At 43.3% G+C, this 17,004-nt stretch overlaps 1 protein-coding gene across 3 annotated transcripts in view; it reads left to right on the top strand.

The window, feature by feature from the left end:
- MCC (MCC regulator of Wnt signaling pathway) overlaps positions 1 to 17,004 on the top strand; it is a 1,374,593-nt gene that overhangs the window by 800,561 nt on the left and 557,028 nt on the right. For all 3 annotated transcript variants that reach the window (XM_085632616.1, XM_085632618.1, XM_085632617.1), the window contains one exon: positions 10,374 to 10,487. In XM_085632616.1, coding sequence (XP_085488742.1) covers positions 10,374 to 10,487 — 114 coding nt within the window. The remainder of the gene's footprint in view (positions 1 to 10,373; positions 10,488 to 17,004) is intronic.

The following is a 17,004-nucleotide window of genomic DNA, read 5'->3' as shown; positions in this document are numbered from 1 at the left end:
TTCAGGTCTACAATCTTCAAGTCCCAGAATGCAACCTAGTGTTGGTTAAAAATCCAGATATGGTGGAGATATGAGACCATTTGGCAGGTGTGCCCCTCCCAGTCACCATTTTCAACAAGTCAGCATTCACTATTATTTTAGTTGGGGCATTGTGCACGCCCATGATGAAATGTTCATTGTTTTGTGTATTGAATGATTTTGTTTATCTTGCATGCGTGGAGGTAGCACTGTTCGAGGTCTCCCTAAATAGGAGCTATCACTGCAGTGCTACTAAATTACAGGCATTTCAGGGCTACCTGAGTGTGCCACCGTTCAGTTAGCATAGTTCACATTCTAGCGCACCCTCAGCTGCGCACTGATCCCATGCCATGTAGCACAGGTTTAGCTAATCCTGGCTTTTCATCCTCACATTACATAATAGGCTGTAGTCTACTTGCATATACATAGCATGGTATTTTAAAGTATGTTTGTCAAACACATTTCATTTTGGTATTTGGTTTTTACAGAAAGGCTTATAGGGGGAGGGTCAGACCAGCAACACCACAAGAGCAGCATTCTTGTCAGAGTCTGAGCATGGAAAAGCAATTGACTCACAAAAAAATACAATTTGAAAAAGTAATTATTAGGAATTGAGAACTGTTAGAGGAAATTTCTAGTTAATCATTAATAATGACTATTCAGTGGCATTAATGATTTAAAAATAAAACAAATTTGCAAAATTCTGCCCAATTGCGTTTTTGCGGAAATTAGCCCAACTAGACCCAGAAACCATCTTGAATCCTAATCGTAACCATGTTTAAATTTCTGCTCTCTCCACGGGCAGCAAAATGTGCACTGAAACATTATTAGAATGTAATATGTTTTGTAACACTGCTTGCTTTACATGAATGAAAATGTTGTTCTTTGTAAGGTCTAGAGGAAATCTTCCTCTCAAATGTTCCTTATTAAGTCTCTTGCTGTTTGACCATTCATTTCATTAGTCCATCATTGTTTTATATGTAACTAAACTTTTACTTTGACATCCAATGATATTAGGTCAAACAGAGATTCTATATATTATTCAGTTAAGGCATGGCATTAGGTATTATTCCTTTTGTTCTGAATTGTTTACTCGTTGATCCTGTGTAACATTTTGCTCACCTCATGCTGATTGCGTGATTTTTACTCTGTATTTTCCTATAAACGTGGGCTCATCTTGGAGAAGTGCCAGAGTTGCATCCCTGATTCTTAGAGATCAGGCTCTTTTTGGTTTGTAGCATACTCTGGACTTTGAATAGGTTGCGGATTCTTTCTGAGAGAGACCCTAAGTCTCATGCTGAATTCATTAGGCTAAATGCCAGATTTATCTGGTACTCGCAACTGATTTCTGCAATTTAATGTCGCCTTATGCTAATTCCCTGTATATGATTTATTATGCACTTTGCCTTATTTTCAAACTAACCATATTTTGCATTCTGCAATTAATTTAAAACTTTTAATAAAGCTTTATGGTTTCTAACTTATATCTTATCTCAAGAAGGGTTATTTAATTGATTGTTACTTGATTTGCTGACCAAAATCTTGTCTATTTAGGGGCAAATTTCCTTATATATTCTTGAGAACATCACCCTGTATCCTGCATAGGCGCGTTAGCTTTACGTTTTCTAACTTGTTAGCGTCAACATAGCATGTCCCTTTCTCCCACCTCCAACTGTCTTTATTGACAGCAGCTCAGTGCTGAAATATATGGTTTCCCACTTCAGGGGCTGATCGTCCTTAAAGTTTGGTTATTGCTGTCACTTTGAAACTTCTTCCATCTAGCTACGTATCAATGGTCACCACTATGACAGCATGATCACGGTCCTTTTGATGGTACCAGATCTCAGACTCACACTCTCAATTAGTCAGTGCATGTGGTTTTTGGTCAGGAGGCAGATGGCGTCAGAGACTATGGATCATTCTGGGTGAAATTGGGGTGTGGTATAGGTGAAGGCGGCTGAGAACTGGGAAGGCTCAATGGGACCCTCTTTCATTTTTTGCTCTGTGGCCCATTACAATATTGCTACGCCACTCAGCTAAATGTACCTGATGAGTTTCAGCAAACCCACAATTTTGCATTTCTGTGGGTGACATGTTCTGTCTCTTCCCTTCTTATGTGTCTATACTCTCCATCTCTATTTTCTCTTGGGCTACGATGATGGAGATTAATAAGGAGAAGTCATCTGGTGCATGCGTTACTGAAGGATTGTTTGCACATTGTGAGTACATGGATCAGAAAGACTCTAGGTGTGGCTATTATGTTTGAGTGTTAGTAATTTAACCACGTTAGACTCTGGTGCTGCATTTGTCAGTCGAACCTAGTTTGCAAAAGACCTATTATGTGCTTACCGAGCGCTTACGGGGGGTGGGGCGGAGGTTACAGCCCACCCATTTCATACCATTAGTTGACATTTCTTACCATTGGTTGACTTTATTGTCACTCTCATTTGTTTGTTTTTATTGCACTCTCATGTGCTCGCTTCTAATTCCATGGCTTTTCTTGTCCCAGCTTGCCCATCTTGTGTTTGTCCCTCCCCCAGGAGCATAGCCTTTTTACTATGTCTCTGATTGGTTGGCTTCTATTCTGTTACTCTCCCTCTGTATGCTCAGGGCAGCCTAACCCTGACTACTCCTTCCACAGCAGGGGAAGGGGCAGCGTAAGCCACAAGGGTCAGGGGGCCGAGACTGCACACTGGAGCTAGGATACCACAAAGAGCATATATTATAGATAAGGAATACCACGATCACACATGGAGGCACACAGCCACTATACTGTGAATTTTAGAACTAAATAAATATTTTAATTTTATTGTTTTAGTGTATAACACGGCATAAGATTAGCCTTTTGTTCTGCAGGAGTACGGTAGATGCCCTTGCTGGGTTTTCTGCAGTTGGCACAGTTTGTTGTTAAATAGGGAAATGTGATATCTTGTGGTGGGTTAACCTCGATGTTTGAAGGTCGCTTGGAATCTTTGCGGATGTTTCTGAAATAAGTAAGGTGTGCAGCTTCTCTGCTTGTACACACTGCGGAGCGTGATCTGCTCTGTGAAGGGACCGGTTAGCCCAAATGTACAGCATCAGGGTCTCATTAATAATGAAAAGGGAAAGACCTTTCATAAACTACAGCGGGTTGAGCTCGATTTAAGGACATTTACCTGCTATTTAAAGATACCTCTATTGGTTTTAAATTGCTAAATAGCATGCTAATTAACACTCGTCTCTCTTTCTTGTGCGAAATTAGAATTAAGATACAGATGGATGAAATACTTGTCTGCTTCAAAGGTTAAAAGTTATGAATACAGATTAAAAAAAAGAGCTGGTGTTCTTTTGCTGTCTAAAGCAAAGTACTTTGCGTTTTCCTGTGACCACACGTTTTAAAGTGCCCCTGTTTACCTTGTACGTTTTTGTTGTTTTTAATTAAGATCTCAATCAGCTTTCTGGTGTGTACTTCAACGCTCCTTTTATGATTCTTTTAATGGAAGCCTGCAGCAGTTTCTGCGTGATTACCAGGGGCTGCGTGATTACCAGGGGCTGCACCATTGATAGCGCAAGCGTTGCTGATCGCGATAGTCCCAGTGGAATTAGTCAGTTTCTACCTGAAAAATGTCAGTGTTCTATTAATTGCTGCAGACATGCAGGCACGACTTTGTTATTGCTCCTGCTTGTCACTGGGTTTGACATACTGAGTAGTGCCACATACTATGCCTGCGATATTTGATTTTAAATTAGCACTGACCCAGAGGCGTAGCTAGAGCTTGTGGCGCCCGGGGCTATCCCTCAGATTGCCGCCCCTGGAGGGGGGAGGGGGGGTTGCTGGGGAAAAAGGACGGCAAGCACTTGAAAGAGAACCGAGAGACACGTAGTATCGCCGCTAATGGTTACCTCAATCATGCAAGTTACTTGCACATACATTACACGGTCCAAGGATAGATAGTTGAATACACCGGTGACTGGCAGTACAAAAGAGAACACACAGACTGCATGATCTATCTGGGGACTCAGAAAAACCGCATGTGACCTCCATCAGAGAGCTGCGTGAACAATTACCTGGTAATCCCCTCAGCACAATGCAAACATGCACATACATGACACTGTTCAGGGATCCATCATCTACAGCTGACATTAAATGACCATTCATCATGGTCCCCCCATTTAAAGCAGTGCACTTTGTGATGAGCATGGTACATGTTCTTTGCAGCAGGCATATTAACCCTTTGTGCTACCTATCCAGGAGTCAACCCTTCCACTAGACAAAACTCGGATCTCTCTCTAGGAAGAACATTAATCACCGAAGTTATCATGACATTTTTATTGTTTCTGAATATTGCTGGAGGCCAGGAAGGTGGCAGCAAGTTTTTTTAAACCATAATATACTTTGCAAACACTACGCACCCACCCAAAATAGGTACCCAGTGCGGTCACACCATTTGCACCGCCCTAACCTGCTCAAGGTTGATGTGACCTCAGTGACAGAGTCACAGTGACTGGATCACTGTTGCTCTAGGGTGTGCTGCTTCGTAGGCCTGCCTGCAAGACTGGAGATGAACTTCAGTATGGATTGTGGTGGACAGGCCTTCAAGGTTAACTCACAATTGACACCACTAGGGTACATCTGCTTGTGCTAAGACATCAAGCCTTCTAAAGTCTAGTGGGGCCTTTTAAGGTCTAGCATGGGAATATGCTCCCTCAGTATAGTGGTCTGGTGGACTGGTCATGAAGGCTGAACCCAGTTCCCCAGTTCCAAAATCGACAGCTCTGGCCATAGTGCCACATCCTCTCCCCCACTGAACACCATACTGCCCCACTGAGAGAAACTCGCACTGCCTTCAGCTACAACCTAATTGTGCCCCCTATAACCACTTGCATGTGGCTCAATTCAAATTATGCACTTGATAAGAGTAATATGCTGCCTAAAAAAAAAAAGTAAAAGCAAACACTCGTAGGGAATGCAAGATTAAGTAAAGCATGTGAATTGTAAGCAGAAACAACATGGTTACCTTAACGATCTCTCACTCACTATTCACAAATCAGTGAGTGGTTTTACCTGAAAAGTTAAGGACATGACTACAGGGCCCCGAAGGGAACCGTTTCAATGTCCATTGCTTATATCCTTAATAAACATAAGCAGTATGGTTTAAAAAGACTACATCCATAAACAGAGCCACATTTTGTTTTCCAATCCATCCATCAACCAGGTATTGCAGTACCTCCAGGAATGGTGCACTTCCCCACCTGGGGACAACAATGCTGTTCAAAGAAAGACGAGAAAACAAAAGTAGCGCTTCACTGCAAAGTCTGTAAAGTGAGGCTGATGTGTTTGGATGTCAATAAAACCAATCTGGCCACTTTGCAACCACTCTGTCTTGCTTTATTTAGTTATGTATTTATTTTTCATGTTTAAAACCTTCTATTTCTCTCCATCCCGCTGCACTTTGGAATAGAAAAATGTCAGAAAAAGGGCATTTCCCGCAAGAGTGTTTTTCTTTTTTGGATCCATTTCACAGGGAAGCAACTAAATGAATGAAGGAAAGAGGTTGTGAACTGTTTCTTCAAGTTACGGTTTTCAGTAAGTGAGGAGCAAGACAGAAAGAGAGGGAATAATAGTAAGAGAGGTGGGGACAGCTGCCAGCACAAAAAAAGAAGGACATTGCCCGAGTCCTATTCATTCTCTGCCCGTCCCCGAACGTCCACGAAAGCAAGCCGAGCCTTATCTGAATGCCTTTGTCCGCCCCCAAAATAGTGTTGCCTGGGGCGGACCGCCCCCACCGCCCCCCCTAGCTACGCCACTGCTCTGCCCCTGGTACAGAGATATGTGCAAAGACACCTTGTCTGAACATCTGTACTAGTGTGAACAGCAAGTAATCGATTTTCCCAGTAGCAGTATACGTACTCCGATAGCAGTCCCAAAATCACCCGTGAACTCACCCTGCTTCCGCCACAAATCAGTGCTCAGGATCTACACATCTTCCGATGACAGCATTGTTTACACCAAATACATCTCCTGATGATTTTGTCGATCTACATGCATGGACTTCAATTCACCAAAATGTCTGGGGTAGCAGAAGTGACATCATATAACCTTTGACTTTAAAGAAGGCACAGAAAATGACATCATATGACCTTTGATCCGGCATCGTCCCAAGAAGTGATGTCATATAACCTTAATCCTGATGACATCATAATAATTAACATTGCTGAAGTTGCATAATTGCATAATGAATATGTCATATTCTTCTAGGGGAGAACAGTGGGTAGGGGTTCTCTCCCCAGAGAAAATGGTTAAAAAAATGGGCTTTACTAGTGTATTTTAATGCACAATTTTCACGTAAATTTGCTAAAGACCGACAGGCTCTAAAAGACACTCACTAAATATTCAAGTTCTTTAATGGAAGGCCAAGCTAATAAAATATGACAGTTCCCATGAGTTCACCAAAGTATGTTTTCAAATGTCCTATGGGTGCCCCCTTATGTCAAAAATTACCTCCATTGGTGGGACCAGCATTTTGCCATGGTTGCTCCTCTTGCCCAAACATTACATACAATATGCCAGAGCCAGAAGTTTCCTAATACTGCTTCTCTTGCACTATGGAGGTCCCTTATGCCAAAGGTTATGTCTAATATGTAAAGGGACACATTTTGCCATGGATGGCCTCATGACATTGCCACAGTTGTCTTCCCATATGCAAGAATTTCCTCCAATGTGCCAACACCAGAAATTTGCCACAGACGCCAACTATGCCAAGAATTTCCTCCAATGTGCCAACACCAGAAATTTGTCACAGAGAAATTTGCCACAGACGCCAACTATGCCAAGAATTTCCTCCAGAAGGCCAGTGCTGCCATTTTCTTATGAGTGCTCCAGGCCTAAACGTACTTACAGGCTGCCAGAAGTAGCATTTTGCCCAGGGTATCCCCTATGCAATTATTGCCTCCCGTATTCCAGTGCCAACATTTTGTCAGGGGTGCTTCTATAATGGTGCTTCTATAAGGGTGCTTCTATAAAGGGGCTTTTATAGGTATTTTATGCCAGGTCCAACGGCGGATCTGCAAGCAAAACACCACATGCTTACTTACATTCATTTACTCACACTCATTCTATCATTCGCACTCACTTGCACTAATTAATTTCCACCTACTCTTGTGCACTCACTCTCACTCTGAATCACTCATTCACAATCTGTTACTCTGACTCACTTATACTTACACATTTATTTTGACACACACACACACCCATGATCCCATATACAAACACACATCCTCTCACATATACACGCTCTTTCACACACTCGCTCTCACCCACATGCACACACAACATACATTAAAACCATTTTGTTTTTCTTATCTAAGATTCCAGTGAAGGTTCATATCTTACTGCTCCACTTTGTATTACACTAATAGTGAATAATAAACTATTATTCACTATCAATGTAATAACAAGCATTTGCAATGCAATGGGTCTCGCATTAGGGAAGTGTGAGCAGTTTGCATTGCTATTAATAATGTAATAGTATCTATTGGCATTCTAAATGATAATGGCCTGACTTTATGTATTTGTTTTATAAACTATTTTTATAGCAATGGCAATATCTTTAAATTAGTAAAAAGCGAGAACTATTGCAGCTCTAATGCTTGTTTCTCCTGGCGCAGAAAGCGTGTATCATTGAGGCCATTGTTGTTTGGTGAAAGCAATGTTATATGCCTGTTTCCAGACCTTTGTCAGGCGACAGTCAAGCTCACTTATACCAATTTTCTCGGGCACAACTTTTTATGCTTCTTTTTTTCGCCCCTGGTGTGGTTCCAATTTGGTTCTGTCCTGATGTATATCAACATGTATTGCCTATCATCTCTGCTTTTCTTTCCCGTGCAGATGCCCAGGTATCATAACCTGTCGGTATGCGGGGTCTGTTCATAGTTCGTCTGTGCGCTATGTTAGGTGTCGTTTCGTCTATGTTGCAAAATGTAGTGTGTAGCACAAATGCATTGGCAATACGTAGACGTATGTTTGCTTTCCTAGGGCGCTCTGTTGCCAGGACAGCTTGTTGCAGCGGTTAAGGGCGTGCTTGGAGCATTCCGTCAGCATTACACTGAATATCACGTGATAGTTTGCAGAGAATGCCAGACATGACGTTTCTTGGCATGCTATACCTAATACCTGCTATTTAGTGAACGCCCGACAGCTTATGCTTGCTTAGTATTTTTCAACCGCGCTTTGCACATGCATGTTGATTAGCCCACAACATGTATTCATAAAAAAATAACGCACCGAAGAAACACAGATCCGAGCACTACACAGTGGCTACTTCTCTTCAGCACTACTACCGCATTTCCGCACAGAAAAAGTACTACAAACTCCATGTGTGAACGCGAGTGAAAGATGGTAAGTGCTGAGAGCAGCTCCTGCATAAATTTACAACACTGGGACGAGGGAGCTGAAGGTGAAGAAGCAGTACTAGGAAGAGGAGAGAGAATGGAGCAGACACGAGACAAAAGATAAGAAAAGGAAAATGAGAGCGATGTAAAATGATTAAGCATAGAATAGGACACAAGAAAGATATGGGAGGCAAGAGCGAAACAGTAAAAGGAGCGAGCAAGCACCAGGATTTGAGAAAAAAACGAGAAAAGGGTAAACAAAGGAAATTGAGACAGAAGTATTAAAGTGATAGATGAAAAACAGGGGGGGAAAATGAGGTGCGACATTATGAGGAACAGAAAGTAAAAGAGAAATAAACGGAACCTGCAACAGTGGATAGAGAAAAACACACATACCATACTGAAGGGAAGACAGAGAGCACGTGCAGGAGGTGATGGGATTAAAAAACACGAGAATTTTGAGACGGGGGAGGTGCAGTCAGAAAGTAGAATGAGCGAAACAGTAAAAGGAGCAAGCAAGCACCAGGATTTGAGAAAGAAACGAGAAAAGGGTAAACAAAGGAAATTGAGACAGAAGTATTAAAGTGATAGATGAAAAACAGGGGGGAAATGAGGTGCGACATTATGAGGAACGGAAAGTAAAAGAGAAATAAACGGAACCTGCAACAGTGGATAGAGAAAAACACACATACCATACTGAAGGGAAGACAGAGAGCCCGTGCGGGAGGTGATGGGATTAAAAAACACGAGAATTTTGAGACGGGGGAGGTGCAGTCAGAAAGTAGAATGCGCGAAACAGTAAAAGGAGCAAGCAAGCACCAGGATTTGAGAAAGAAACGAAAAAACGGTAAACAAAGGAAATGTGATGAGAAAAAAAGTGGATTGAGACTTGAAGTATTAAAGTGATAGATGAAAAACAGGGGGGGAAATGAGGTTGTGCTGAGGCTGAAGTGAGAACATTCCAAACTGATTTACATGAAGTATTTTCGGAGTTATCTGTGAGTGGCAAATGGCGTGTACGTTTCGCGGGCGCTTTGATGTTCGCAGTGGCCGCGCGGCTCACTGAGAACATCAAAGCGCCCGCGAAATGTAAGTGATCGCGATCGCGATCACACTTCAAAGCGGCCGTGTGGCCCGTGAAAGCAAACGAGTGCTTTCAGGCCTCCAAATGGTGCGCGTGCCTGGACGGCGCACATGCACTGTATTTGGAGGCCTGAAAAGCCACTGTTTGCACTTCCAAAACTCGCTTACTATAAGTCTCGCCAGAGCAGCGCTAAAGCGCTGGCTCAGGCGAGACCTAAAAATGAGCAGAACAAGAGCTTAGAGCCTGACCCTGATAATGCAATACACCCCTGTGTTCTTGGCACGGAGTTTGCTACCTCTGAGGCCAGAGTTAGCAAAGGAAGGGCCAGGGGTAGCAAGGGGAAGCTAGGGGTCGCAACTGCGTCCTCTGGTGACCCCTAAATGATGTCAATGTCTACATGAAGTAAAATTTGAATAAAAATGTATTGAAACATAATGTTTGTTTATCCCCTAATGATCAAAACATCACACCCAAACCTCATTTTAAGAAGCTGATTAAGTGACCCTATGAGGGCCTGTACCCTCGCTATGTCACGCTTTTCAAATAATGTGTTAGGTGGTATTCCTGTGCGCATTTTGCACTTGGCAGATACATCCAGTAAACAGACAGGATGCAGTTCATCTCTGCAGGACAGCATTTTTTGTGCTAAAGTATGTATCATGATGTTGACTGACTCAAATGTTATCATCACAATCCTCGGCCATAAAAATCCCAATATCTTTTCTCGGAATGGGCGATAGGTGAACCCTGGCTATCTGGCTGGCATCATAGTGTGTTTGGGAATTCGAAGCGCTCCTCCGTCGGCCGCCAGTGTTGACATCATTATTCAGTCTGTGTGATGGAGAACCCTCAGCAGATGGCGAGTTTATTAACCCCGCTGTGCTTTGATTATGTTTTACAGCTCCATTTAGCAGCCCTGGCTTCACTGAAGGGAGACATCGTGGAGCTTAATAAACGTCTTCAGCAGACTGAGCGAGACAACGACGCGCTGGAGAAGAAATTGGCCAAGTCACAGGTGGGTGATGGCGACGCGCCTCCGAGTCTCCCTCGACACCACACTCAGCAAGCAATGAAGCGCCCCTCCCCGTGATAATGCGTGCTTTTGTTTCAGGTCGGTATCAACCTCTGACTTTGACAGAACTCTGTCAAAGCGCAGAATTAAGCCGCATGAAGTGGTCTGTGCGAGCAGCAGGTGAGCGCATCCGGTAAGATGCATATACTGCCGCATCAGCGGAGGCCGCCTGCGCGCATCATTAAACTATGAGCTGACGGAAGGAGCCTTCTGCTATAATGCACCTATTCTGTATGGACTCAGTTTCATATTCAGCTTACAAGCTGTTGAAAAGAGGAAGACTAGCGGTCCCTTGTATAATGTTCACACACCATACTCATGATGCAGCGTGGAAGGCCACTTTATAAGGACAGGTTCATATCATTGCTTATCAGCTTGAAAAACTTTAGTATACCATCAGCTTTTGTAAACAGCCTCACCTTTCTGACCTACCCCTTTTCCCCACACCATTCTCCAGAAGTACCAACTGTTCCCCCAAGTCCCCCATACCCCGACTTTTTTCTTTCCTTTTTCATTCACTGCCCTGCTTGCCTTCCCCATTCTCTTCCTCTCTTACCTTACCACACATCCTCCGGTGAAGCCTCCTTGTCCTGTTCCAAAACCCCAAACTCCGTCTTTCTGTCCTCTGTGCTCCCCCAGACCCCCGAGGGGGTGGATATGCCCGCACCTGACTCACCATCTCCGCAGAATTGCCGCCTGTCCTGCATAGCTGCACGAACCTTGCCCTGTGGCGTTCCTCAAGAACAACTCCGCTCTGACCCTCAAAGCATGTAGGGTGGATGGGTGGCTGAACCTTCTCTAGCCTGCCTAATGCTGAAAGTCAGAGAGGCTCCTAACGCCCCAATCTATTTATAACTTTCCCTACATCCCGCCCCTTCCCCTGTCCTATCCCTACAACTGCCTCTCAAGTGGCCTGTCTCATTCCACGAAAAACGCGGGGGAGAAAGTCTTCCCCTCTGCTTCTACCCCCCCCTCCCCCGTCACCTCATTCCCTACAATCAGTGTTCCGGGTTCATAAAAGTTTGCAACATTTCACCAAGCCCATGACATCAATCTGCAGCCCCCATTTGAAGGAATCCTGAGCCAGCTATAGAAAACAAGAGGATGTGGCTGTGTACGTTCTGCCCTCTGGACCACAGTCCTTTGTCATGCAGCATGAACCAACCCATGTCCACTTTCTATGTTTCCTTGTGGTTCAGAGTGGCCACAGAAAGCTTTTTGCTGATTGCAAGGTCATAGCTTAGTCAGTGAAATTAGGGGGTTGTGAAATTCACATTTCCCTAAAACAAAAAACAATGGGCCATATGGTGAATGGAGGAGATAACCAAGATTTGGGTTGGACTGTTCCCATGAGGAGCAGGGTCAGTAGTGATTTGCACTAGGTATTCCTCTGGGGCTGATTTAGAGTTTGGCAGACAGGGTACTCCATCGAACAGGGTACCCTGTCTGCTAAGCTCAAGGTCTGCCTGTCTGATTTTGAGTTGGGCGGACAGGATGTTTTATACAGATGGACTACAATTTAATCCATCGGTGTATAACATACTCCGAAGAACCGATGGAGCAGGTGCCGTCAGGTTAAGCCATCCGACCATTCACCCTATTTAGAATGGATAGTCAGATGACTTTAACTAAAGGGTTTCCAAGGCTACTACTGCCAAAGTTTGTGAATTATAAAAAGTAGTACATTTGCATCCATTCAAGGTTCACTTCTATGGGTGCAGATTTGCAACTTTTTTCTAAACTAATCATTATATATATTTAAGTTCCAGATCCCAAACAATTAACACTTTTCAACCTCTTTGTGAATCAAGGCAACAAGGAAAATCAGCACACCCACAGCAGACCCACTTCACGGCCCCCTTACATAACTACAGAGCTAAGAATGCATTTGTTTGGGTGGTGTCACACCCCAAACACCCACTGAAGCTCCTTCCCTGGCTGATTCTCCAGCTACATTTTGAGCAGTACGCTCATTTTTCACTCTCCTTTTTAGGTCTCTGCTACAGATAGCCTCTAGCAAACAGACCTAGTGTATCTACTTAGTAGTCTTAGAGTGGACTTTTGTTTCCCACACCGTACTCGTGATGCGATGACTTACTTGTCAGTTAACTTCCGTGCTCATTATTCAATGATTTTCTTCCTTATTCTTGTGTTTGTCCCGTCCAAGGAGCAATTTGGTTGCACTATGTTTTGATAGGATGAGGTGTATTATTTTGCTGCTGAAGTCAGGTGACTATTTTTTCTGTGCTTCATCAGAGTGCATTACTTTCCTTGCTCATTTAATATCACCAAAGTCTTAAAGAATTTGTTTTTTTTATAAATTAGATGTAGTATTTTTATTGTTGGTTAAGAGCATTTTGTATTGTTTTTAATTTATGTCTCTGTGTATTGTTTAGATAAAATAACGTGGTGGGGAGATATTGTTTATCCTCAAGAAGGTGGTTGTGAAATCAAAGAACCCACCGAAATGCGTCGATGCTATACAGTTAAATACACTAGATCTTTGGAACATCTGTTATTACTTGAGAATCCAATTCGAAAGTACTTCGGTAGAGCAGATGATTTGTTACGGATTGGTGTTCCTTGAGTTACATTATTAACTGTCTAGTGAACACTCCCTCTATTTTTATGTGTTGATGATGTCTTACTTTTGTTATATTGGTGTATCAAATGATTTTTAATGTTTTTTTAAAAAATACTGAAGATGTTTGTACGAAGAATGATTTTTTTATATATTGTGAGTTCAATGATTATATATTAAATTTTAAATAGAAATAATTTATTGGTATTGTGCATACATATTTTACTATATTTGTATTTTCTGTTTTGGTGATATTGGTTGATCCTTGGTGTGGAGGTGCAAGAGTTGAATTGCGTATCTGGCCAAAGGGGCGCTATTTTTTTACTTTTTGTCTTGTGGGTGCCCTACCGCTTTGGAACAAAAGAGCCCCTCTACTTTTGTTAGGATCATTATCCCATCCCCCAGTGTTTTCTTAATTGTTTTTAATAAATATTATTTTTTAAACTTTTTGAAATGGGCCCAACAGCTGCACATTGCTACTGGGCGTTTCACATTTGCTTGCAATTCACTCCTCCCACCATGTCAGCCTTAGTTCACATTTAATTATTACCTTTTGCAGGGGTTCATCTGCTGCACAGTGTGACCGTGCCTCTCGCATGCTCCAATGTACATAACATTCTGTGCATGTCATATTTTTTAATTTACTGTTCTGAGATAGCTGCCACCTAAGCATGCGCCAACATAGCAGCAAACTATCTTTGTATGATTTTTATTTTCTTTAAGAAAAATCAAAAAAAATATGGCTGCAGCACTTGCATGTACTTGCACATTGGGTTTCTTGTAATTATTTTTCTTAAAGTAAAAAAATGAGGGCCACCGTATGTGCACATGCATATGTGGTGGACTGCTTTGAATGATTTCTCTTTCGCTTTTAGAAAAATCATCACAATATGGCCACCAGACCTGCATGTTCATACATGGCGGCCATCTAGTCAAAAAATAATTGATAGTCGGGAGGTTTCATGTGCGATATCTATTGGCTTTGCCAATGCTTGTTCTTTGATGTTATCGGAATCCTTGTTGTAGGAGGCTCCTTAACTTTCCAAACTGCTGAATGTACATACAAGCAGTAGTTCCTCTGTTATGACAGAGGAGCGTTGCCCCACTGAAAAATAAAGTGATGATGAAACCATTTTATTATCATTTTATCTTCCTTACTGCCAGCGAGGTTAGGGCAGGGCCATCATGATTAGCGTCACACCACAGTAGGGAGGAGTGTTGGGCACTTGTAAGTGCACATTTCAGTTTGGCCAGCAGTCTTAGGCCGGCCTAAAGACATGCACACTTATGTTTTCCCAACCCAGCTGTGTTGCGCTGCTAGGTTGGATAAAAGCCCCCGACTCCGTGTGCCTGAGCGAGCGTCAAGTCAGCTTGCGTCAAGTAAATCACGGCGCTCATCTCATGCTGCTAAATACTATTACCAGCATGAGAGCAGCGATGTGATTGTCCCCTAGGAGCCTGTGCAGAGTGACCAGTATCAGGAGAGGAGCACTAAAGCGGTGGCCGCAGGGACAGGTACTTTTTTTAGGTCTCGCCGAGCGTGCATCGCCTAGCGTTGCAGCGCATGTGCTGCACGCTCGGCGATATTTATTCTGAACGAGGAGTTTCAGTAGAGGGCTTGAAGCCCCGCCCCTCAATTCCATTGGCTTGCATCACCGTTTATGCTAAACGGTGGCCTGCCATTTTAAATGAGGGTTTTTGGTTGACGCCCTTTCGCCTCTAGGTCTCCTGCTTTGCTCCTGTCGCAAAGCACTTTCTTATCTTTATGGGGCCATGTGTTTCTAATTAGAAACACATGGCCCCATAAAGACAAGAGGTCGATGCTTGTTTCTGCCTGTGTTTAGTTTTGCTTCTCGAGCGCTCGTAGCCAGTGTGCGAACGAGGCCTCTGGGCTCTCGTCAGCTGTCTTCACGGTTCAGCGCTCTGTGTGTTGTCCTTTGCTGACACCGTGTGTGGAATCCCGACCTACTGAGGACTATGAGAGGTCTCCTCGCAGGAAGGATTCTGCGCACACTGTGGGGGAGCTTTGTTAAGCTGTGCAGCGCGTTCATTGGAAATGCCAGGTCGTCACACCCAGGCCGAGAGTCTTCATTGCCTTGATTTTTTCTAGAACATTAAACGGATATAGTCCCTCTGTACGTAGACGCACGCAGCTGCAGCTCTTACTTTTTATTGTTTGCCTCAGAAACCGGAACACATATCCAGTCTCTGCTGATTACTTGTTTCTATTACTCGGTGCTTCAGGAATCTAGCGCACTAGAGATAAGTGCTTTTATATTATTTTATACGTTTTCTGGAGAGCATCTACTTTTGGCATAACCCTCAGAGCTCACAGGTTAGTGTTCTTGTTCCTCATTCCTCATAAAACATTCTGACACTGCCATCCTGGAGACCACAGGGGGGAAAACAACTTTTTTCTTTATTTTTATTTATCTAACAGGTTTTATATAGTGCTGGCTAGACCCAGAGGTATCAGAGCGCTTTACAGGAGCTTGAAGAGGCACAAGAATAGAACAAGTTCAGAGCAATATCAGAACATAAACCATTAGAGTCAACATAAAGATTAAAACTGGGAATATATACTTGCATATGATGTGTTAACTGGTTTCATCATAAAATAGTTTGTATAGGGAGGGAGGGGGGAGAACAGAAAAGGGAAGGCTAAGAAGTAAAGGAGGTCTGAGAAAGAGTAAGGGGGCAGATCGGGGAGGGGAGGGTAGGTAGGGGGGTATTGTGGAGGGAGGTTGGGAGGGAGGGATAGAGGAGATAGACAAAGGGTAAAAGAGGAGCAACTGATAGGGGCAACTAGGAGAGTGATAATGGAGAAGCAGAGGAATTAAGGGCCCCAATATTTGTTGAGGAGGTGCAGTTCGAGGTCCTTTTTGAAGCTGAGATAGGAGGGGTTGCAACACAGGTCTTTCGGGAGGTTATTTGAGATGCTAGGCGCGTTACCTGAGAAGTAGTGAGTTTGTGTGTGTTTCTTATTTAACAGGGGGGGGGAATAAGAATGAGAGCATTGGTACTTTTAGTATGTCGGGAACAGCCCGCTTTGTGGAGTTTGCCAGAGAGGTAAGGTGTGGAGTTACGATGCAGGGCTTTATGCGTAATGCATGCAATCTTGTAGGAGGATCTGCCTTTGACGGGTAGCCAATTGAGGGCTTTGAGGGTAGGGGAGATGTGGTCAAAGCATTTGCAGTCGGAGATTAGCCTGGAAGCTAGGTTAAGCACAGTTTTGAGAGGGGTTAGGTGGACTTTAGGCGTTCCAGAGAGGATAGCGTTACCATAGTCAATTTTAGACAGGACTAGAGTTTGGACTACAGATTTGAAGTCATCAGCAGGAATGAAGGTTTGATTTTCTTGAGATGGCGGAGAGAGAAGAGAGCTCCTTTGGCCGCGTGTTTTTATGTGTGGGATAAGTGTCAGGGTGTTGTCTAAAGATTTAACTGAGTTAGATAAGGTGAGAGAGCAGTTGAGCGCATTCAGGTCTTGGATCCAGTCTTGGATTGGAAGCGGGTTGTTTTTCGGAGAGAAGAGAATGATTTAGTTTTTTTAGGGTTGAGTTTGAGATGGTTAATGTGGAACCAAAATTGGATCTTAGTCAGTGTTGTTGAGGTGAAGAACATCAGAACGGGATTTGATCTTATAATAAAGTTGCGTGTCATCAGAATAGAGGTGGTATTTGATTCCTGCTTTTTTAAGTATGAAAGTGAGCAGTTCCATGAAGAGGTTGAAGAGAGAGGGAGAGAGAATAGAGCCCTGGGGAAGACCAAGGGAGACGGGAGTGGGGATAGAAAGGCAGTCCAAGATTTTAATTTGCTGGGTTCTATGTTTGAAAAAGGAGGTGAACCATTGTAGGACCAACCCGTTGAGGCCAAAGCA

This window comes from Triturus cristatus, chromosome 2_1 (genome assembly GCF_964204655.1).
Source record: "Triturus cristatus chromosome 2_1, aTriCri1.1, whole genome shotgun sequence".
Taxonomy (NCBI): domain Eukaryota; kingdom Metazoa; phylum Chordata; class Amphibia; order Caudata; family Salamandridae; genus Triturus; species Triturus cristatus.
This window is presented reverse-complemented; position numbering and strand designations above follow the sequence as displayed.